The sequence below is a fragment of the Pan paniscus genome, chromosome 12 (assembly GCF_029289425.2).
Source record: "Pan paniscus chromosome 12, NHGRI_mPanPan1-v2.0_pri, whole genome shotgun sequence".
NCBI lineage: Eukaryota > Metazoa > Chordata > Mammalia > Primates > Hominidae > Pan > Pan paniscus.
In genome coordinates this window covers 94,582,901-94,605,905 of record NC_073261.2, presented here as the reverse complement: position 1 = coordinate 94,605,905, position 23,005 = coordinate 94,582,901, and the positions used below count along the sequence as shown (strand labels likewise).

Here is a 23,005-nt window from a genome sequence, read left to right as displayed (position 1 = left end):
AACCCAAAGAATATTACTTAAGAATATTTGGTTTAAGAAAACTATCTTGGTATAACAAATCACTAAAAGCCTTAGCTTTTGCTGTACAAAGTTTTGATCTCTATTACGGGGGAAAAAAAAAAACCATGAGGTCGCAAATACTGTGACTTGTGTGACTTTTATGAAGTAAATTTTTAAAAAATTATCTCATTTTTGCACAACTTGGAAAAGGATCAATACAAGTGCCTTATGCAATGTGAACAGAATACACAAAAGGGTAAATATAATATAAATATAATAAATATTCCTACCCTGACATAAAATCTCAATAAGATTATAAGCATAGAACATTCAATGTTTTGGCTATTCTCCAAAGAACAGAGAGGGTAAAATGAAAGAAGCTTAAAGAGAAAACAGAAAACAAAAGTCTCAGAAAATAAATTCTGTTTCCTACTAGTTACATGAAAATCAAGTTAAAAATTTTCTTAACTAATTATGGGGAGTGTTACTCAACTGACTGCAACGTATTTCAGATACACCTAAATCTTTTAGCAGTGCCTTTTTTCTAAGAGCTCATTACTTTTGTATTTCCTTAATGTTAAAGATTGACCAAAATGCATTTCTAAAGGAATTAGACCACACAAATCATGTACACACATCATGTGTCTTATGCTTCATGTTTAGAGCAATATTGATATATCCAGTTACCACCCTCACACCTGAAGACATGGAACTCTTCGGCTAGATAATTAAGATTTTTAAGTTTTCTGTGCATCTTACTAAAAAAATTATGTAAATGATGGGCAGTGCAAAATTATAAAACCCTCTTTGATGTCCTTTTCTGAAAAACCACACATCATAGAACTGAAACACTTCATTCATTTGTTGATACTGATCACCTTTGATGGTCACCTTTCTAAAATATGTCATATTTCCTTAATGTTCACATTTTAACTTTTCGTATACAGTAACATAATTACTCAATGTAGCAGTCCTTATTCTCTCCCAAGAGCCATTATTCACTCAATGTTGCATCTTATAACTTAACTGATGATATCCTAGAATTGGGCAACAGGGTCTGAAATAATATCTGCTTCCTGAATAAAACAATAAAGATTACTGCATGTTACCTTAGCTATGAGATCAACTATAGTCTTTGAACTAAAAAAAAAAATTCTTAAAACAATGATAATTTATTGTTCAATGCCTCTATATTGATAATTCATTAAACATTTCTTTTAAAATTTAGAGTAAGGTATAGCTTTATTTTTCTGTAAAGAATGTATATATTAATACTTCATACATAACTAACAATGAGAATTATCTAATAACTATATAACTGACACTATTTTTCTTTTTTTCTTTTTTTTAAGATGGAGTCTCACCCTGTTGCCCAGGCTAGAGTGCAGTGGTGCAATCTCAGCTCACTGCAACCTCTGCCTCCCGGGTTCAAGTGATTCTCCTGCCTCAACCTCCCGAGTAGCTGGGACTACAGGCATGTGCCACCACATCCAGCTACTTTTTGTATCTTTAGTAAAGATGGGGTTTCACCATGTTGGCCAGGCTGGTCTCAAACTCCTGACCTAAAGTGATCCACCTGCCTTGGCCTCCCAAAGTGCTGGGATTACAGGCGTGAGCCACCACACCCAGCCTGACACTATTTCTCTCATTGCCAGGTGGCTGTGAGAAGGCTGCTCAGTGCCAAATCTAAAGTGCAGTTATAATAATTTATCGATTCAATTCATTTGATACTAAATTTTTACTTCTATTTCAAAGTTATTTTGACAAAGCTGTCCAAAATCTTTCTGAAACAAATGAACACCTTAGACAAGAATATTCTGACTCACTCTCACTATAGTAAGAACAATATTCTTGGAGGAAATCAAGGTAGTATACACCTCAATTCTTTGAACCTGAACTGCTTTAGGTTTACACTAATACATTCTCTTTTCCCTGCTTCTGGAAATAGCTATTAGTTTTGGCTACTATCAGTAAGCCCTGAAACTGGGACATAATCTACTGCTACTCCCAGGTTCAGAGAAAAATGCATATACTTCATGATAGTCGTTTGCTACTCAAAAGTCTTTTCTGCTTAATTCCCAGTAAAGAGTTGCTGTTCCAAATGGCTGAAGTTGGTCAACCCAGACTTAACAGTAAGTGAAAAGTCTATACTTTAAATTGCTATCTTGTTCATATGGACCATTTTCTATGTAACTTTCACTTTTTAAAAACTGCTTCTGAAGGAAAAAAAGAGGAAATGTTTGAAATACTTTAAAACACTGGATCGGCATGGGATTTAATGAGAATGCAAAAATGCACAGCGAACCAATGGGAGTAAATGCTATCTACTTTTTGTTACTCTTTAGTAGCCACCTCATATTTAGTAACTGAAAAACTGACTATAAATATTTGAAGGACTCTAAAGAATGTTTCGATTAAGTAGTTAAATCCACACTACATATAGCTACTACACTGAATAAATATTTTAGTTGCAACAGCTCAAATCATCTCATGGTAATTTTTTAAAATTACACAAATATTTAAAAATCACTTGAGCAATGTATTCTGGTCAATATACATACAGAAGGCATCTAATTTGAAGTAAATAGTTGCCATCATCATAGCCTATATGTATGTGTGTATTTACGTATGTCTGCATACACACACACAACTTTAGTCAATCATCATTTAGAAACTGAGTTTAAAATACCACTTTTTGGGTTTTATTATTTTAAAAGTGTCTCAAAATTTTATTTAATAATAAAGAAAATTATAGCACAAGTACAATAAACTGATCATAAATACACCTTTAACTAAAAATGTATTATTGACTTAAAATAAATTATATGTATCTCATGAGCAAATTTATTTTATTTTTATAAGTTTTTGTGTTTCTGACATTCAGTAAAGGTTATGAATCTAAACTATAAACAAATACAATTGCCCATGTACCTGGAGAACTGGACTTTTGTACTTTATAATGTATGAATAAAGCGTATCACATAGTAAGAGAAAATTACTTACCTGAAACTTATCCTTTCAGAAGGTACACTGGGAAAATGGATTCTTTGAGCCCCTGTTTCAACTCCAAGTATGAGCTTTCTAGCTTTAAGAGCCATTGACACTGCCCCTAGGGGCAGCACAAGCTTTGGAACTCCCCTAGTGAGTATGTCAGTAGTTTCTTCAGGTGCCTTCCCTCAGTTCTTTTCAAATTCAAAAGATGAGAGGAAAAATAACCCAAGAAAAAAATCCTGTAAAGCAGAAACCTTACTCTTTGAGGGAAGGAGGGTAGCTCATTTGTGAATCCATTCCAGAGCACGCTTTCTGAGAAAAAGAAATACAGGTAAGTAATTTTCCCATCTCCAAAGGTGACTGGTGATTAATGAGTGGATTCACAGAGTGTGGAGAATAAGCTCCAGGGATGTCTGTTTAACACACAACAATCAACTAATGAGGACAAACATAACAATGAATGGTACAAGAACCAATGCTACTTTTTAAGTACCTTAAAACAAAAGGTAAAAGAATAGTAAATACCTCAACATTAAGCTATGCACTGAACAGCAAAAATAAATAATGACCTTGGAAAGTTGATCTATAAAGCCCCCAAAAGATCAGTCAATAAGATAGATTTTCAGATACATAAAATAAAAATTATACTGTCACACATTTACTTAATCACATTGTTTATATGTTAAACCACTTTCAAATATTTAAGTTAAACCTCACAACAACCTTGTGAGATAAATTATTAGGCCATTCTATACTAAGGACCCAACCTGGGGATATTCATAATTGAAATCACTACCAAAGAAAAAATGTATTTCATAAAGGAAATATTATGTAAGTAGCATCAAATAAGGTAATCTCTTTTAAAAGCTAAATACTATCATGCTTTCAATCTAAGTGCTAATGTATAAGTATTAGCCTTATCTCAAATCTGCAAAAAGTCAAAAACTAAATATGTAAAATCTGCATGTACAAATATTTGAGAAGACAAATATGATGGCTTGGTTAAGGTATATTTTAAGAATTAGCTAACTTACACTCAAACCAATTTAACTATTTAGAAAAAAGCAACAGCCTTATACCCAAGAGACTAACAGAAAGGAAGAGTATGCATGAATAATCACATTAATATACGGTAAAGAAGAAATCTGAATGTTATCAATTTCATAAATATTTAGGGGAATGCCACTTTTAATAAGTGGTACGTATTTATAAAAAGCTAGTTATGTAAACCAAAACAAATATAAATGTATGCATAAAAATTCAAAATTGCTGAAAAGACTACAGTAAACTTCTCATATTTAAAAAAACATATGTCATAAATATTCACCTAGTAAACTTATCTAAACTGATTTGTAAAACCACCATAAAAGGCAAATCAAATAAAGCATGAAGTCCACTTTTACTTTTTGTTTTTTTTTGTTAGAGATGAGGTCTCACTTGTTCTCCAGGCTAGATTCAAGTAATCCTCCTGCCTCAGCCTCCCACATAGCTAGGACTATAGGCACAAACTACCATACCCGGTTCATAACTCCACTTTTGAAAAATCTATTTTCACTAAATCCAATTTCATTTAGAAACTTCTTAGAAGTGAAAATTATGTTAATGAAAGCTGCCAACAATCTAAATTTAGAAATATAAATTTCAGGAAGGTCAGGAAAACACAAATATCAATCACATATATGAAGAAGGCCAAAACTGAAACTTGAGAAAACAGAATGAAAATTCTACTAACTGAAAAAATTAAAATAGGTCCAGACAAAATTCTCTCATACGGAGCCATCCTATAGGATATAGAACTTAATAAGCACAAAAAGTATTGGAACAATTTATTTAACCATGGTAAAGCACACAGACTAGTGGCAAATGTCTTTTCACTTAATCTACTTCCTGCTAGTAACAGAAAGGATGAAATGAGGTGAAACTATTTTAAGTGTTGCCTGAGAAATATAATCTGGCATTTCTATATGTACAAGACTGGTGATGCAATAAAAGGCAGGAACTGAAATGCAGGGTTTCTTTTTGGGGAACTCAAATGAGGGGATTGAAAGAAGGGGGATAATGGAATCTAGGTTCCTGTCTCTCCCTTGGCTTAACTCAACTAGAAAGAAAACTTGAGAGTACTTCAGTATGTCTACCTTTATTTCTCTAATGTCTCTTTTCAAGTCTAAATGAAAGCTACAAGGCATCTGAAAGATGAACATCTTTAAAGTAAAATAAATTTAAGAAAATAAATCATGTTTATAAAGAACATTGGCTAACAAATAAGGTCAACAAGAAAAATCTTTCCAATTTACAGATAAAAATCTGAAATGTCTCTATCACCAAGGTTTTCACTTCACTTTCTGCAAAACGTAGGCACAATATAGAGAGAACCAATGACTAGAAATGAACAGTGTAGTCACTGCCAGTAATCTAATAATCAAAACAAAGAAACTTCCACTGTGTGTAGCTGAGTAATTTTTCAAGTGTACTGCAATAATTTTTTTCCCCAAAAAAATTCAGTTATTTATAGTGTGTTAAGAGGAAACTCAATGAACCATTTAAGACCTCTGCATGCATGAGGAACTGAATCCCTCCTGTGAAATTTAGAAGTCAGTGTTATGATTGCTTCTATATAATAAAAATCAAGCTGTATAGTATCTCTTTAAAAAGAAAGAAAAACCATTAGGTATTATCTTCATGAGAAAAAGCTGAATTTTTGAGATGATAATATGGCACACTTACTAATTTAGGAAAGATACCCATCGCCACTACAATATGAATGTGAGAAACATGAAACTTAATTCTTTAGATAGCTTAACCCATAACTGGTCAATAATTCATAATACTTCAGTAAGCATGCAAAAGAGAAAATGTATCTCACTTTACAAGAATTACTGTGGTAGTGAAAAGACTATCAATTTTGGAATATTATCTATGTTACACCTTTCACTTATCCCCAGAACCCCAACATATTTTTCAATAAGTAGTAGCACAGTGCTTTCCATAAGTACAAAGAAAACATTTAATGAGTATTATTAATGATGATGATACTAAAAAATGAACACTTGAAAAGTTCTACTACTTAAACACCAAACATAAATCTAAAAAATGTTTTAGTCTCTGGATAATTCTTATAACTATTATCTATGAGTCTTTAAAATTTTTGAGCTCTTTTTTGTAACTATCACCTGGAAATCCTATCTTACAATTTAGATACCAAAATTTCCAAGAAATCAGGAGACAAAACAACCTCAATAATTTTCTAAGAATCTAGGTAGAAGGTAAAACAAATTTATGTTTCTCTCTCAGCCATTGTAGTTACATATAGCAGTGGACTAGGCTTTGGTTACTTTAGAATTCTTTATTAATGAGGTAAAAAGGATGATTCCACAGGAAAGAGCAATATTGAAATGTTTACTGACGTTTTATGTGAATTTATGTTACAGTTGCACAGGTTGCCAACCTAGAGAGAAAGCCCAGGTTCTAAAAAATAATATCAAGGGAACTAATTATGTAAATCAAGTGATTAATAAGAGCCTTAAAAATGAAGGAGGTGTGGGACACTTGCTTCAAGAATTTTAATTTTCAAAACATATAGACATGCTTTGTTACCAACACAAATTCACAATATTAAGGAAAATATGCTGTTTTGCAGTAATGATACTTAAGTTTTCAAGGTCACTTATTACATTTCAAAATTCCACAGAAAGGCACTCCTTTTAAGCATCTACCTAGCCTTCAGATCTAAGTAGTATACTTATGTCCATAAAATGTAACTTCTGCCAAAGGTAGCAAACCAGCTAACCAATAAAATCAGTAATTAAAGAACCCTGAATATTAAAAACAGATTTAAAAAAAGAAGAAGAACCCTGAGAGCTTCTCTGGGGGGTTGGAAAGGAAGTGCAACTACCTGCATATCCTAAAAATCTGGGTTTCCCAACCTCAGCACTGCTGACATTTTGGGCCTGGTAATTCTCTGATGTGGGAGCCATCCTGCGCCATTGTAGGATGTTTATTTAGCAGCTACCCTGGACTCTACTCATTAGATACCATTAGTATTGCCACCCTCCAAACCATATCCCAGTTGTGGTGATCAAAACTGTCTTCAGGAATTATCAAATGCCCCTGAGAGTAAAATCACTCCAGTTGAGGCTAAGTACCTTATGCAAAAAACTAATCTGTACCATTACGAAAGATAGTTCTCTTGAACTGAGATCTCAACTTTGAAAAGGCCATTCAGAGATAGAAGCAAGAGAAGACACCAGCCCAAGCAGGCCAGATAAATGTTGAATCAATTCTGGCAATCAGTGGGTAAGACACATAAAATGCCATGGCTCCCTATATTTCACTAACGATGTTCTCCTGCCTATTCTAGCGTTGTATCTTAAAAATTATGGTCTTACATTTTAGATTTCCTTATAATCAAAGAAATAACTGATAAATGAACAGATATTGGCATCTTAAACCAATAAATTAATAGGTCAAAGAGATGTCCTAAAACGAACAAAACTTAGAAATATTCTGGGACAGTAATGGATAAAGGAAAGCAAACTGCATCCAAAGACTGTAGAAGCAACGTTTACTAAAAGAGGCATCCACAAACAGCTCACTTCTCTTACAACGTACTCACTGTGACGTGTCCTTACTCTTACTCACAATAATCAAAAAATCACTCAAGAGTCCTTACCCTTATAAAACATTACCAATGATGACCACAGTGCTTAATAGCCAATATTTTATAATCTTTGGAGGGTAGCTTTAAACTGATGGCAATTGTGAGTAAAAACTAAGCACCAAAGGGGGAAAAAAAAAAAAGACTAATTACAAAAAAGGAAATGTGGAAAAGGACTGGCACAGCACACAGTGCTCTTCTATACTCTAAAGAACATTGGATTTATCCACCAAAACTAACTTCAGAGAATCTACCATACACACCTACTTGGAAATGAGGTTAAAAGATCTTAACTCCCACTAAATAAGTGTCTAAACAAGGATGCCTTCACAGTGTGAATCCAATTATACCAGTCGCCTTTGGAAATGTATCCATAATCCACTATTGTAATCTGATCCTTTTTAAAGGATCAAAAGATTTTTTATTCACTTTTAAACACTGCTGCCAGAAGTAAAACTTTCCAAGGAAAGTGATAAAAAACTGAAAATCAGAGCTTAGAATGAAAAGATACCTTTAACCAGAAGTATATAACATCTACCATGATATGTTAAAATCTAGAACTTACCCCAATGGCAGAAATCAGAAGAAACCACAAAGAGATTACTAGGATCCGCTAGATATTTACTGAAGAGTTTTCCGAATTCCTGTTCTTTTGACTCACTCAGAGCTCCAACCAGTACAGGAATAATGGTAAACTCATCCTTATGGCTTAAAGAAAACAGAAAAAAAAAAAAGTCATTTAAGATGCTTAAATGAAAGTTTTCCAAATGTGTTGGCATTAGAAAGTGGAATATGTATTAATAGTGGTAAGGATAACATACGTAATATTATTGATGAATTCTTAAAATCCATAAATTAAATGTTTAAAGGGTACAAGGGTACGATTAAAAATATGAGTCATACAGAATACTAAAAATATCCATTTAAACTACAGAAATATATACTACCTCTTTAGGTAAACAAAGCTATTTTACTACCAGGTATAATAACATCTCAAAAATAAAAACAAGCCCATCAGAAGAGCACCAATTCAATTCTTTTCAAGTACTTATCAAGGCTACAGTCATCTGCCAAATCCTTCTGTGATTATAAAAGACCATTAAACTCTTCCTCACCTATTTTAATCCTATCCTATTATAAAAACCATCATTTCTGGCACTTGCTCTATAAACCTGCCAAGTGAGACCTAAAAACTTAATCTTGGCTCCCGTTAGTTTTATCAACTGCACTTTTACACTTATCCTAATGATCAGATACAAGACAGTCTGAAATACAACTCAAATTTCATTGGCATCTAGAATAGACAAAGAATTAAAGGAAGTAAGTACTAATTTCTAGCAGCAGAAAAAGACACCACACCCACCCACAATGTTTATGGCATATCCACAAGTCCCTTTTTCACTCTACAGATTGACAGATTTATGGAAAAGAAACAAAGTAGATTAATAAAGAATAACTATGATGAGCTATAGAAACAGATGTTCATTCAAAACCTTTTTTAAAAATGTTATTGTGAAATTTTACTTATATATATTCAATATTATTTATATTCTAAATGATCCCAGATTTGGTATTTTAGAAGCATGAATCATGTTTGTCTGATTTGTTCTCAACAGGACCTTTTTTAAAAAATCACCATTATAATAAATGCTTTTTAATATGATAATCTGGCACTTAACTGATGTAGGACAAACAAAATTCACAAAAGTTTTTAAAAATACTAAGTTTAAATAATCCCCAAATAAATGTTAGCCCAGCTGCATAAAGCTAAATTTAGGGCACCCAAGCACCTCCCCCATAAGGCCCCCTTACCCTGTCAATTGCGAAATAAACAGATCATACAGATCTCCAGTCCCTCTGCAATGCAGGGGCTTCTTGGGCAGAATCTGCATCTATGGAGTAAGAGAAAAAAAGGAAGCTGGCAGAGGAAGCTGCCACAGGATCTCTTTCTCTAACTGTTACCAGTTTGCTAAATAACTGCCTGACTGAATAGGGGCTCTTCAATTAGTTAAGACTGATCGTCAATTGAAAGAAAAGAATTAATTATTCTAACCTCAACTACTACCTACATAAAAAAATACATTACGATAATCAAAGTGTCTGTGAGTAATTATGATATGATTGGCAAGCAGTTATACAGAGTATAAAGAACAAGGAGAAACCAGAAGAAATGGGTTCAAGTGCCATCCCCACCACATACAAATGTTCAGAGCACAGGTAAGTTCCCAAATTGTAAATATACTTCCGTATCTGTAAAATGATCATAATTACAATACTTACTTCATAAAATTGTTATGAAGTGAAGAACACTATAGGAAAGGTACTTCGTCACAAGAGTTGGCTCACTCTGAATAAACAACACATGTCTACTCTCCACAAGAGCCATTAATCCCTTCAATTAACCTCAGTTTGAGCTTACAAATCTATCTGTAAGGAGGTATAAAATTCTATCCTCTGTAGAAACCTAGGACTTGAATCGAGGCTCATTTATCCACCCCTCTGTCATCTCTCTTTTAAAAAATTACTTATTCTCTATCTCCACAGACAAATACTCATGAATTAGAGAAAAGAGCATTTAGCTTTGAAATGTAATACTACTAGGATTTAAAATCCAAGTTCTGAAGTTGAACTTCCAGTGAAGGAATACAAAATCTCACCCCCAAAAAGCAATTATAAAACTAGATAAAAGCGTCAAAAACAACCATCTTTGTGTTATGGAAATCAACTAAAGGCAAAAACAAACAAGCAAACAAACAAAAACAATGAGAAGAGCATGTTCATGAAAAACTACAGAACTTCTTGGTAACAACAATGGAAACCTGGCATCTTACCAGGAGATGCCTCCATCCCCTACCCTAGCTCCACTGAGGTATAAGTTCCATCAAGGAACAGCACCTTCATTGCAAAAAGGGGATGACTTTGACTTGGAGCAGAGAGTGGAAAACCCACACTCAGTAGGAAACAGAAAAGCCTGCAGATTTCTTAGTCCGAGATTGCTGTTGTTGGGGTGAGCCAGAAACCTGAGGACTAACTAGAAATTTAATAGACAGATCCTAGAAATGGCAAAGCCATAGAGAGACTTGATAAATTTTCCACATATCCTGAAGAGAGACCTATGCCCTCCACACAACACTGGCTGACTAGGAGGCTGCACGCATGTACAGGGGACTCCCATAAGGTCCTAAGCTCCACACAAAATGCAGGCTGAGAGACTGGCAGCGTATGCACGGGGGAAGCTGGAAACCTGAGAGACCTAGCTCTCCACACACGCCTGGCTAACAGAAAATTTGGGTACATGCACAGGGTCTTAGGTCTAAGACAACATAATAAAAAGCAAAAGAAACAAACATGAAAACAGACTACACTTAGTTGATTCTTTCTTTTAATGAGAAATGGGGTCTCACTATGCTGCCCAGGCTAGCTTCAAACTCTGAGCCCAAGTGATCCTCCCTTCACAGCCTCCATACAATCTCCCAGCAGAGGGTGAAAGTCTTTCTGGCTCAAGGTGTTTAGGTACAGCCTTCAACCAATAATTAGCTAAGCACTAAATTAAGGAATTGCAGGTGGGAACCCTACAAAGCCAAGCTTAAAATTAAAAATTAAGAAGTTTTAAAAGCTGGGGAGACACATAAGTGACCACACATAGTGGGAGAGACAGATTCTGCAGCTGAAGTTCATGAAAGTTCCTAATAAATAAATAAATACAACCTGCAAAGGAAAAAATGAGTAAAAACCAAATCCAAAGTTACTATAACATACTACACAAAATGTCCAGTTCCAAAAGAAATTATAAGTCATGCAAAGAAACAGCAAACTATGACCCATATTCGGCGGGAAAAATAAGCAGCCAGCAGAAGTTGTATCTGAGTAAGAGCAGATATTGGATTTAGCAGACAAAAACTTCAAAGGAGTTATTATAAATATATTCGAAGAACTACAGGAAGCCATGCTCAAAGTTACGATGATATAACTAAATAGGGAATATCAACAAAGAAATAAATGCAAACTATTAAAAAGAACCAAGTGGAAATTTTAGAGTTGAATAGTAACCGAAATAAAAAATTCAAATGAGTTCACCAGATGGTCTGAAGAGCAGATTTGATATTATATAGGAAACAGTCTGTGAAATTACAGATAAAGAAATTAACCAATCAGAACAGAGAAAAAGAACAGAGCATTGGAGACTTGTAAACAACATCAAGCATACCAGCATGTATATAATGGGAACTTCAGAAAGGGAACAGTAAAAATATTACAAGAAATAACTGCTGAAAACGTTCCAAATTTCATGAAAAAACATTAACCTACAGATCTAAGAAATTCAACAAATCCAAAGTATGATAAGCACAAAGAGATCCTCACCCAGATACTTCATAATCAAACAGCTGAAAACAAAACACAAGAAAAAAATCTTTTTTTTTTTTTTTTGAGATGGAGTCTCGCTGTCGCCCAGGCTGGAGTGCAGTGGCGAGATCTCGGCTCACTGCAGGCTCCGCCCCCCGGGGTTCACACCACTCTCCTGCCTCAGCCTCCCAAGTAGCTGGGACCACAGGCGCCCGCCACCTCGCCCGGCTAATTTTTTGTATTTTTAGTAGAGACGGGGTTTCACCGTGTTAGCCAGGATGGTCTCGATCTCCTGACCTCGTGATCCGCCCTCCTCAGCCTCCCAAAGTGCTGGGATTACAGGCGTGAGCCACCGCGCCTGGCAAGAAAAAAATCTTGAAAGCAGCCAGAAGAAAATAACTTCTAACATATAGGAGAGTTTTTAACAAATAGTACTAGGACAACTGCATATCCATACACCAAAATAAAAATAAAAATAAGAATGAACTTGTCTCTTTGCTTCACACCATATGCAAAACTTAATTAAAATTGGATCCTAGAACTATAAGAGCTAAAACTGTAACACTTCTAGAACAGGGGTTAGCAAACATTTTTTGAAAGGGGCCATTAAGTATTTCAAGTTTTCTGGGCAATACAGTATAGCAACTGCTCAACAGTTCAGGTAGAGAAAAAGCAGGCATAGACAATATGTAAATACAGAAGTATGGCTATGTTTAAATAAAACTTTATTTACAAAAGTAGGCTGTGGGCCAGATGGGGTTCACAGGCTAAAATTTGCTGACTCTTGTTCAAGAAGAAAACAAAGGAAAAAAATTCTATGACCTCGGAGGAGGCAAAGTTTTCTTAAATTTGATACTAGAAACAGAATCTATACAAGAAAAAAAGTTGATAACTGAATTTAACAAAATGAAAAACTTCTGCTCTTCATTAAGAAAATGAAAACTCAAGTCATACATTAGGAGAAGATATTTGCAAATCATATATCTAATAAGGAATTTGTCTCCATAAATACTCTTATAACTCAATAAAACAACAAATTACCAAAATAAAAATTGGGCAAAAATGTATGAATAGATATTTCACAAAAGAAGATATACGAATGGATAATCAGCACATAAAAATTGCTCAACAGTTTGTAGTTCTCCTTGAAGATGTCCTTCACATCCCTCGTAAGTTGGATTCCTAAGTATTTTATTCTCTTTGTAGCAATTGTGAATGGGAGTTCACTCATGATTTGGCTGTTTGTCTACTATTGGTGTATAGGAATGCTTGTGATTTTTGCACACTGATTTTGTATCCTGAGACTTCACTGAAGTTGCTTATCAGCTTAAGGAGATTTTAGGCTGAGACGATGGGATTTTCTAAATATACAATCATGTCATCTGCAAACAGAGACAATTTGACTTCCTCTCTTCCTATTTGAATACAGTTTATTTCTTTCTCTTGCCTTATTGCACTGGACAGAATTTCCAATACTATGTTGAATAGGAGTGGTGAGAGGAGGCACACTTGTGCTGGTTTTCAAAGGGAATGTTTCCAGCTTTTGACCATGCAGTATGATACTGGCTGTGGGTCTGTCATAAATAGCTCTTATTATTATGAGATACATTCCATCAATACCTATTGAGAGATTTTAGCATGAAGCGGTGTTGAATTTTATCGAAGGCCTTTTCTGCACGTATTGAGACAATCATGTGGTTTTTGTCATTGGTTCTATTTATATGATGGATTACACTTATCGATTTGCATATGTTGAACCAGCCTTGCATTCCAGGGATGAAGCCGACTTGATCTTGATGGATATGCGTTTTGATGTGCTGCTGGATTTGGTTTGCCAGTATTTTATTGCAGATTTTTGCACTGATGTTCATCAGGGATATTGGCCTGAAATTTTCTTTTTTTGTTGTGTCTCTGCCAGGTTTTAGTATCAGGATGATGCTGTCCTCATAAAACGAGTTAGGGAGGAACCCCTCTTTTTCCATTATTTGGAAAAGTTTCAGAAGGAATGGTACCAGCTCCTCTTTGTACCTCTGGTAGAATTCAGCTATGAATGCATCTGGTCCTGGGCTTTTTGGTTGGTAGGCTATTAATTACTCCCTCAATTTTAGAACTTGTTATTGGTCTTTTCAGGGATTTGACTTCTTCCTGGTTTAGTCTTGGGAGGGTGTATGTGTCCAGGAATTTATCCATTTCTTCTAAATTTTCTAGTTTATTTGCATAGAGGTGTTTATAGTATTCCCTGTGGCAGTTTGTATTTCTGTGGGATCAGTGGTGATAGCCTCTTTATCATTTTTTACTGTGTCTCTTTGATTCTTCTCTCTTTTCTTCTTTATTAGTCTGGCTAGTGGTCTGTTTTGTTAATCTTTTGAAAAAACCAGCTCCTGGATTTATTGATTTTTTTGAAGGGTTTTTTGTGTCTCTATCTCCTTCAGTTCTACTCTGATCTTAGTTATTTCTTGTCTTCTGCTAGCTTTTGAATTTGTTTCCTCTTGCTTCTCTAGTTCTTTTAATTGTGAGGTTAGGGTGTCGATTTTAGATCTTTCCCTCTTTCTCCTGTGGGCATTTAGTGCTATAAATTTCCCTCTAAACACTGCTTTAGCTGTGTCCCAGAGATTCTGGTACATTGTGACTTTGTTCTCATTGGTTTCAAAGAACTTCTTTATTTCTGCCTTAATTTCATTATTTACCCAGTAGTCATGCAGGAGCGGGTTGTTCAGTTTCCATGTAGTTGTGCGGTTTTGAGTGAGTTTCTTAATCCTGAGTTCTAATTTGATTGCACTGTGATCTGAGAGACTATTATGATTTCTGTTGTTTTGCAGTTGCTGAGGAGTGTTTTACTTCCAATTATGTGGTCAATTTTAGAATGAGTGCAATGTGGTGCTGAGAAGAAGGCATATTCTGTTGATTTGGGGTAGAGAGTTCCCCAGATGTCTATTAGGTCTGTGTGGTCCAGAGCTGAGTTCAAGTCCTGAATATCCTTGTTAATTTTCTGTCTCACTGATCTGTCTAATATTGATAATGGGGCGGTAAGTCTCCGGCTATTATTGTGTGGGAGTCTAAGTCTCTTTGTAGTTCTCTAAGAACTTGCTTTATGAATCTGGGTGCTCCTGTATTGGGTGCATATATATTTAGGACAGTTAGCTCTTCTTGTTGCACTGATCCCTTTACCATTATGTAATGGCCTTCTTTGTCTTTTTTGATATTTGTTGGTTTAAAGTCTGTTTTATCAGAGACAAGGGAATAAGAGAGAACACAAACAAATGGAAAAACATCCCATGCTCATGGATAGGAAGAATTAATATAGTGAAAACAGCCCACCGCCCAAAGTAAGTTATAGATTCAATGCTATTCCCATCAAGCTACCATTGACTTTCTTCACAGAATTAGAAAAAACTACTTTAAATTTCATATGGAACCATAAAAGAGCCCGTATAGCCAAGACAATCCTAAGTAAAAAGAACAAAGCTGGAAGCATCATGCTACCTGATTTCAAACTATACTACAAGGCTACAGTAACCAAAACAGCATGGTACTGATACCAAAACAGATATATAGACCAATGGAACAGAACAGAGGCCTCAGAAATAATGCCACACACCTACAACCATCTGATCTTTGAAAAACCTGACAAAAACAAGCAATGGGGAAATGATTCCCTATTTAATAAATGGTGTTGGGAAAACTGGCTAGCTATATGCAGAAAACTGAAACTGGACCCCTTCCTTACACCTTATACAAAAATTAACTTAAATGGATTAAAAACTTAAATGTAAGACCTAAAACCATAAAAACTCTAGAAGAAAACCTAGGCTATACCATTCAGGACATATGCATGGGCAAAGTCTTCATGACTAAAACACCAAAAGCAATAGCAACAGAAGCCAAAATTGACAAATGAGATCTAATTAAACTAAAGAGCTTCTTCACGGCAAAAGAAACTACCATCAGAGTGAACAGGCAACCTACAGAATGGGAGAAACTTTTGCAATCTATCCATCTGACAAAGGTCTAATATCTAGAATCTACGAAGAACTTAAACAAATTTACAAGAAAAAAACAACCCCATCAAAAAGTAGGCTAAGGATATGAACAGACGCTTCTCAAAAGAAGACATTTATGTAGCCAACAAATATATGAAAAAAAGCTCATCATCACTGGTCATTAGAGAAATGCAAATCAAAACCACAATGTGATACCATCTCACACCAGTTAGAATGGCAATCATTAAAAAGTCAGCAAACAACAGATGCTGGAGAGGATGTGGAGAAACAGGAAAGCTTTTACACTGTTGATGGGAATGTAAATTAGTTCAACCATTGTGGAAGACAGTGTGGCGATTCCTCAAGGATCTAGAACCGGAAATACCATTTGACCCAGCAATCCCATTACTGGGTATATACCCAAAGGATTATAAATCATTCTATTATAAAGACACATGCACACGTATGTTTATTGTAGCACTGTTCACAACAGCAAAGACTTGGAACCAACCCAAATGTCCATCAATGATAGACTGGATTAAGAAAATGAGGCACCTATATACCATGGAATACTATGCAGCCATAAAAAAGGATTAGTTCATGTCCTTTGCAGGGACATGGATGAAGCCGGAAACCATCATTGTCAGCAAACTAACACAGGAACAGAAAACCAAACACTGCATGTTCTCACTCATTAACTGGGGCTTTAACAGTGAGAACATATGGACACAGGGAGGGAAACATCACACACCGGGGCCTGTTGGGGAGTGGGGGACTAGGGGAGGGATAGCATTAGAAGAGATATCTAATAGATGACGGGCTGATGGGTGCAGCAAACCACCATGGCACGTGTATAACTATGTAACAAACCTGCACGTTCTGCACTGTATCCCAGAACTTAAAGTACAATAATTAAAAAAAAAAAAAAGTTGCTCAACATCATTAGTCATTAAGGAGATGTAAATTAACAGCACAATGAGATTACACTAAATGTCTATCAGAATGGCTACAATCAAAAACACTGACAATAACAGATATTGGCCAGGATGTAAAGAAACTGCAAGCCTCATGCACTATTCCTAAAATATAAAATGGTACAGTCACTTTGGAAAACACTTTGGTAGTTTCTGAAAGAATTAAAACATAGGCTTATCATATGACCCAACAGTTTCCTTTGACATAAAAATGTGTACAAGAATTTTTATACCATTATTCATAATAGCCAAAAACTGGAAATGTTCAATAGTTTATCAACCGGTAAATGGACAAAATGTGGTATATTCATATAATGGAATAATTATTTGGCAATAAAAAAGAATGAGCTGGGCGTGGTAGCTCATGCCTATAACCCTAACACTCTGGGAAGCCAAGGTGGGCAGATCACTTTGAGCTCAGGAGTTCGAGACCAACCTGACCAACATGGGGAAACCCTGTCTCTACTAAAAACTCAAAAATTAGCCGGGTGTGGTGGCACACGCTTGTCGTCCCAGCTACTTGGGAGGCGGAGGCAGAAGAATCGCTTGAACCTGGGAGGTGGAGGTTGCAGTGAGCCAAGATCACGCCACTGCACTCCAGCCTGAGCGACAGAGTGAGACTCTGTCTCAAAAAAAAAAAAAAAGAATTAACTACCAAGACATGCGACAACAGGGATGAATCTCAAAAACAGTATCCTAAGTGAAAAATAGACTACATTTTGTACAATTCCATTTATATGAAATTTCCAAAAAATGCAAATCTAGAAACAGAAAGCAAAATCAGTGGTTGTCTGAGACTGAGAGTAAGAACAAGGAATGACCTCAAATGAACACCAGGTTTCTTTTTAGGGTGATGAAAACATGTTCTGGCCAGGCATGGTGGCTCACGCCTGTAATCTCAACACTTTGGGAGGCTGAGGCGGGCAGATTGCCTGAGGTCAGGACTTTGGGACCAGTCTGGCCAACATGGTGAAACCCCGTCTCTACTAAAAATACAAAAAAATTAGCTGGGCGTGGTGGCGTGCACCTGTAATCCCAGTTACTCGGGAGGCTGAGGCAGGGGAATTGCTTGAACCAGGAAGGTAGAGGTTGCAGTGAGCCAAGATTGCGCCACTGCACTCCAGCCTGGGTGACAGAGCAAGACTTCATCTCAAAAAAAAAAAAGTTCTAAAACTAGATTGTGAGAATATTTACACAATTCTGTAAATTTACTAAAAAAAACATTGAGTTGAGGCCTGGTGCTGTAGCACATGCTTGTAAGTCCCAGCTACTCGGGAAGCTGAGGTGGGAGGATACTTTGAGCCCAGGAGTTCAGGAGTTCAACTCCAGCCTGGACAATATAGCAAGACCCCTAATCTTAAAAAAAAATTTTTTTAGACCAGGTGTGGTGGCTCACACCTGTAATCCCAGCACTTTGGGAGGCAGAGGAGGGCAGATCACTTAAGGCCAGGAGTTAGAGACCAGCCTGGCTCACATGGTGAAACCCCACCTCTACTAAAAATAGTGATGTGCACCTGTAATCACAGCTACTCAGGAGGCTGAGGCACGAGAATCATTTGAACCTGGGAGGTGGAGGTTGCGCTGAGCCGAGATCACGCCACTGCACTCCAGCCTAGGCAACAGAGCAAGACTCTGCCTCAAAAAAAAAAAAGTTAAATCATTGAACTCTTACATGAGTGAATTTTAGTGTATAAATCATACCTCAATAAAGCTGTTGCAGAAGAAAAAAAAGAAAATCCATCCCTGCCACTCACAAGCTGCTACCTACAGCAGATTACTATCCTAAGCCTCAATTTTGCCATCTGAAAAAAACAGAAAAAACAGTTAATAATACCTCACCAGGTTCTTGCTAATTCTTTAGTAACACAGAGGAACCTTTTAGCCCTTCTTTTTTTGTCTTATAGCTTAAACCATGCTGCAGGAAATGTATCAATCCAAGATAAAAGAGCTGAAATCCAAGAACCTCCCCCTCACATTTTGTTTGTTTGTTTGTTTGTTTTTTGTTTAGACACAGGATCTTGCTCTGTCACCCAGGCTGGAGTGCATTGGTGCCATCACAGCTCACTGCAGCCTCAAACTCCTGGAGCCCCTCACTTTAAAACAAAAACAGAAACACTGTATTACCAATGCTCTTACTAAAACAGACTATGAAAATTCTAAATTCTAATTCTAACATAAAAAGATTAATTCTAATAAAAAAATACACGCGATAAGAAAACATTATAATTTAATTTAAAGTGGTTTATTAATTTGTGGTATATAAATAATTAAAATCTTAAAATTTTAAATTTGTTTAAATATTAACAAATTTATGAAATATACAAATTAAATATTTACATATTTATGAAATATACAAATACTTATTTGCTTAATCTTCCCCTGCCATTAATTTGAACATTTCTCCTCTGTATAACATTGACGAATATGCAAATTTTCCTTCCTATACAAATTCTTCCGGTTTCCTAATGAGTCTAGAAGCAGTCCCAGTATCTTAAGATGTGAGGAGAATTAAACCAACTGTAACAACAACTACAGTTAGCCAGTCAGAAGGGACAGGATCCTTACCCCTAAGGTGCCAAGGTTGTTGTCATAGTAATACCACTGTGATTTATTCTCCTCTCCCCTTTCAGTTTGAAAATACAGAAAAAAACAGGGGGGTGGGGGGGGGGGGGACAAAAAGTTATGTGGGTAAATATAAAAAATCTTTACGCTGATAAAATATATTCTAATCTTCTCAAATGTCTTTTGCTACCTCCTCTTTAGGCTTTTCGTGGTCATAGAAACTGAAACTATTCCATTACCACCAACAAAGAATGATTTCCTATTATTCCGGAGCTCACTCATGTTCTATACGTCTTAAAAATGCTCTTGCTGATAGGAGACATGGTAATACTCAAAGGGAATCAACATACAGAAAAAGAGGAAACTGGGAAACATAAAGTTACATTTGCTCTAAAAACCTCAGTAAATGCTCTAAAACCAAAAATAAAAAAATTTAACTGTAAGACATATGCAGAAATATACAAATAACTGTAAATATAAAAGTCACAGAAAAAGAAAACATTTGAAAAATGCCACTGCTCTGTGACTGTCATTAAACTGGGCAGAGGAAGAGAATCTCTGGCTTCTTTTTATTCTACGTCCAGAGAGAAGCCATTCCATTCCTTAAAGACTACCTATATAAAAGCACATCTACTTTTCTCTATTTCTAACATTTGAAGACCTTCATTGAGGCCACAATCAGAAAGGAAAGTAAAAATCTTAAGATCCAGTGAAACCTAAGCTATAATAAAGGTTAGGATGGCATTTCAGAGAGTCAAAAATACAGAATGGCAATATGGTAGCCTGTAACAGGGAAAGAGGCATAGGAGCTTTACCTGAGAGTTAACATAGCAGGCCTGATGCTACAATCTTTAGAAGGGCCTGTTTGTAAGACTGGTCCTTGGTTAGCATCTGTGAACTTGGTTTTTAGAATATTACTTATGTTGATAAGGCTGTTTTACCCACTTGGGACACTGAATTCTGCTATACCAGCTTGCTGAGATTGTTTGTAAACAATGTGATTACATACAGTAAACACTTTCCTTCTGAGAGCCTGGAATTTTGGTAGCTGTGGCTAGCTACACAGGCAGAATGCCTACATGACCAGTCCCCAGTAAAAATCCTGGATTTTAAATGTTAAAGCAGCCTTCTTTGGGCAGAAATACTACGTACTTTCTATGCAGCCCACCTCCACATAAGGGAGAACAGTAGACACCTGTAACTGGATTCTAGAGCACGCAACCTAGATCCCTCACACGTGCAGTTCACAATAGGGTTCACACTCCTATGACAACCTAATGCTGCCGCTGATCTCACAGGAGGCGGAACTCAGGTGGTAATGCTCGCTGGCCCACCGTTCGCATCCTGTTGCACAGTCCAGTTCCTAACAGGCCACGGACCAGCTGAGGACCCCTGCTCTAGAGAATCGCCAAATGTGAGGGTGGTCATGAAAGGTTCAAACAGGTGTTAGAGGCAAAGTGATATAAAAGAATCATCACTGCAGTTTTAAAGAGTCCTATAAGGAAGAACTCTCATCTTTTTCTCTTGATCAAATTCACTTTCAGACCAAAGAGACATGCGTATAGAATTTAAGCAGAATACTGTGATTCATGTAAGAAAAAATAAACTACAGAGATCCAGAAAACAGGCTGGGCGCAGTGGCTCATGCCTGTAATCCCAGCACTTCGGGAGGCCAAGGTGGGCAGATTCCTTGAGCCCAGGAGTTCAAGAAAAGCCTGGGCAACATGGCGAAACCCCATCTCTACAAAAAATATAAAAATTGGCCACGGGTGGGGGTGCACACCTGCAGTCCCAGCTATTTGGGAGGCTGAGGTGGGACGATCACTTGAGCCTGGGAGGTGGAGGCTGTGGTGAGCTATAAGCATGCCACTGGACTCCAGCCTGGGTAACAGAGTGAAATCCTATCTCCAAAAAAGAACAAAAAAAGATCCAGAAAACATCAGAGGCAAAGAACTGGGGAAAGAGGTAGAGGATAGGGGAAGAAGAAGGGTAAGCTAGCTGTCAATGACTGAACTAAAATTAACATTTAAGTCCTTATAAATCTTTACTGTTTGATCAGTTAAATGAATGCAATGAGATTCCCAAAATTAATTTTTAAATCTTTCCAAATTTCCATTTAAATAGGCATGATGATAAGAAAGTTTTTCTAAGAAAGGGCATACTTCAGGTACTAGAGAGCCATTCTAAACTCTATTTTTAAAACTCAACCATTTGAAGCTACTATGAAGCAACACAATCTTATAAACTGGCCAAGTTTGCTGTCAGAATCATAGAGAAATTCCTGTATGTTTTTAAAAACAAGTCAACATTTCCATACCCTACATTCTCTTAAACTTACACTCATTTCTGGCTTTACCATTTCTGATAATGGCAATATTATGAGGCCTTGAACTTCATATTCTCTTCAATTCATCTTAACTGTCTCACATAGGAACATTTCTATCTGCATAGAATTCTGTGTAGAATCTTCATGATTCTAACCCTTAAACATCTCCCACATCTGTTCAGTTTGTTACCCCACCTGTCACTGCCTTGATTCAAAGCCCCCATGATTTTTTTACTACACTATTTCTATTTATTTCTTCCAACTCCAATCCATCCTTCATATTGCCATCACACCATCAAGGAGAGCTATTCTTTTTTTCTTTATTTTTTTTTTTGAGACGGAGTCTCACTCACACTGTCGCCTGGGCTGGAGTGCAATGGCGCAATCTCGGGCACTGCAACCTCTGCCTCCTGGGTTCACACAATTCTCCTGCCTCAGCCTCCCGAGTAGCTGGGATACAGGCACACACCCACACCTGGCTAATTTTTTTGTATCTTTAGTAGAGATGGGGTTTTACTATGTTGGCCAGACTTGTCTCGAACTCCTGACCTCGTGATCCACCTGCCTCAGCTTCCCAAAGTGCTGGGATTACCGGCATGAGCCACTGCACCCGGCCAAGGAGTGCTACTCTTTTTTTTTTTTTTTTGAGATAGAGTCTCGCCCTGTCGCCCAGGCTGGAGTGCAATGGCGCAATCTTAGCTCACTGCAACCTCCGCCTCCCAAGTTCAAGCGATTCTCCTTTCTCAACCTCCCAAGTAGCTTGGATTACAGGCACACGCCACCAAGCCTGGCTAACTTTTTGTATCTTTAGTAGAGATGGGGTTTCACCATGTTGGCCAGGATGGTCTTGAACTCCTGACCTCATGATCCGCCCACCTTGGCCTCCCAAAGTGCTGGGATTACAGGTGTTAGCCACCGCACCCGGCCTAGGAGTGCTATTCTTCTTCAGTCCCAATCATCACTCCTTCCTTTGCTAAGAACTTTTATTAGCTCTGTACCAGTCACAGAATAAAATACAAGTATTTTACAACGGCATTCAATTCCCTCCATAATCTGGTTCCAATCTATTTTCCAGTTCTCTAATTCTGCCCCTCTTACACTATATCTCTATAAGTCAGCTACTCAAATGCCTCCAGCCCCAGGTTGGTGTTACGTATGTGTGAAAAGGTAGACA

General features: G+C 36.6%; 1 protein-coding gene across 7 annotated transcripts in view; it reads right to left on the bottom strand.

Annotated features, from left to right (window-relative positions):
- The window catches only part of MEMO1 (mediator of cell motility 1), a 144,085-nt gene that overhangs the window by 16,235 nt on the left and 104,845 nt on the right, over positions 1–23,005 (bottom strand). For 5 of the 7 annotated variants that reach the window (XM_063595012.1, XM_055108092.2, XM_055108091.2 and 2 more), the window contains one exon: positions 8,211–8,353. The exons of the other annotated variants lie outside the window; for them this stretch is intronic. In XM_063595012.1, coding sequence (XP_063451082.1) covers positions 8,211–8,353 — 143 coding nt within the window. The remainder of the gene's footprint in view (positions 1–8,210; positions 8,354–23,005) is intronic. 7 annotated transcript variants of the gene reach the window in all.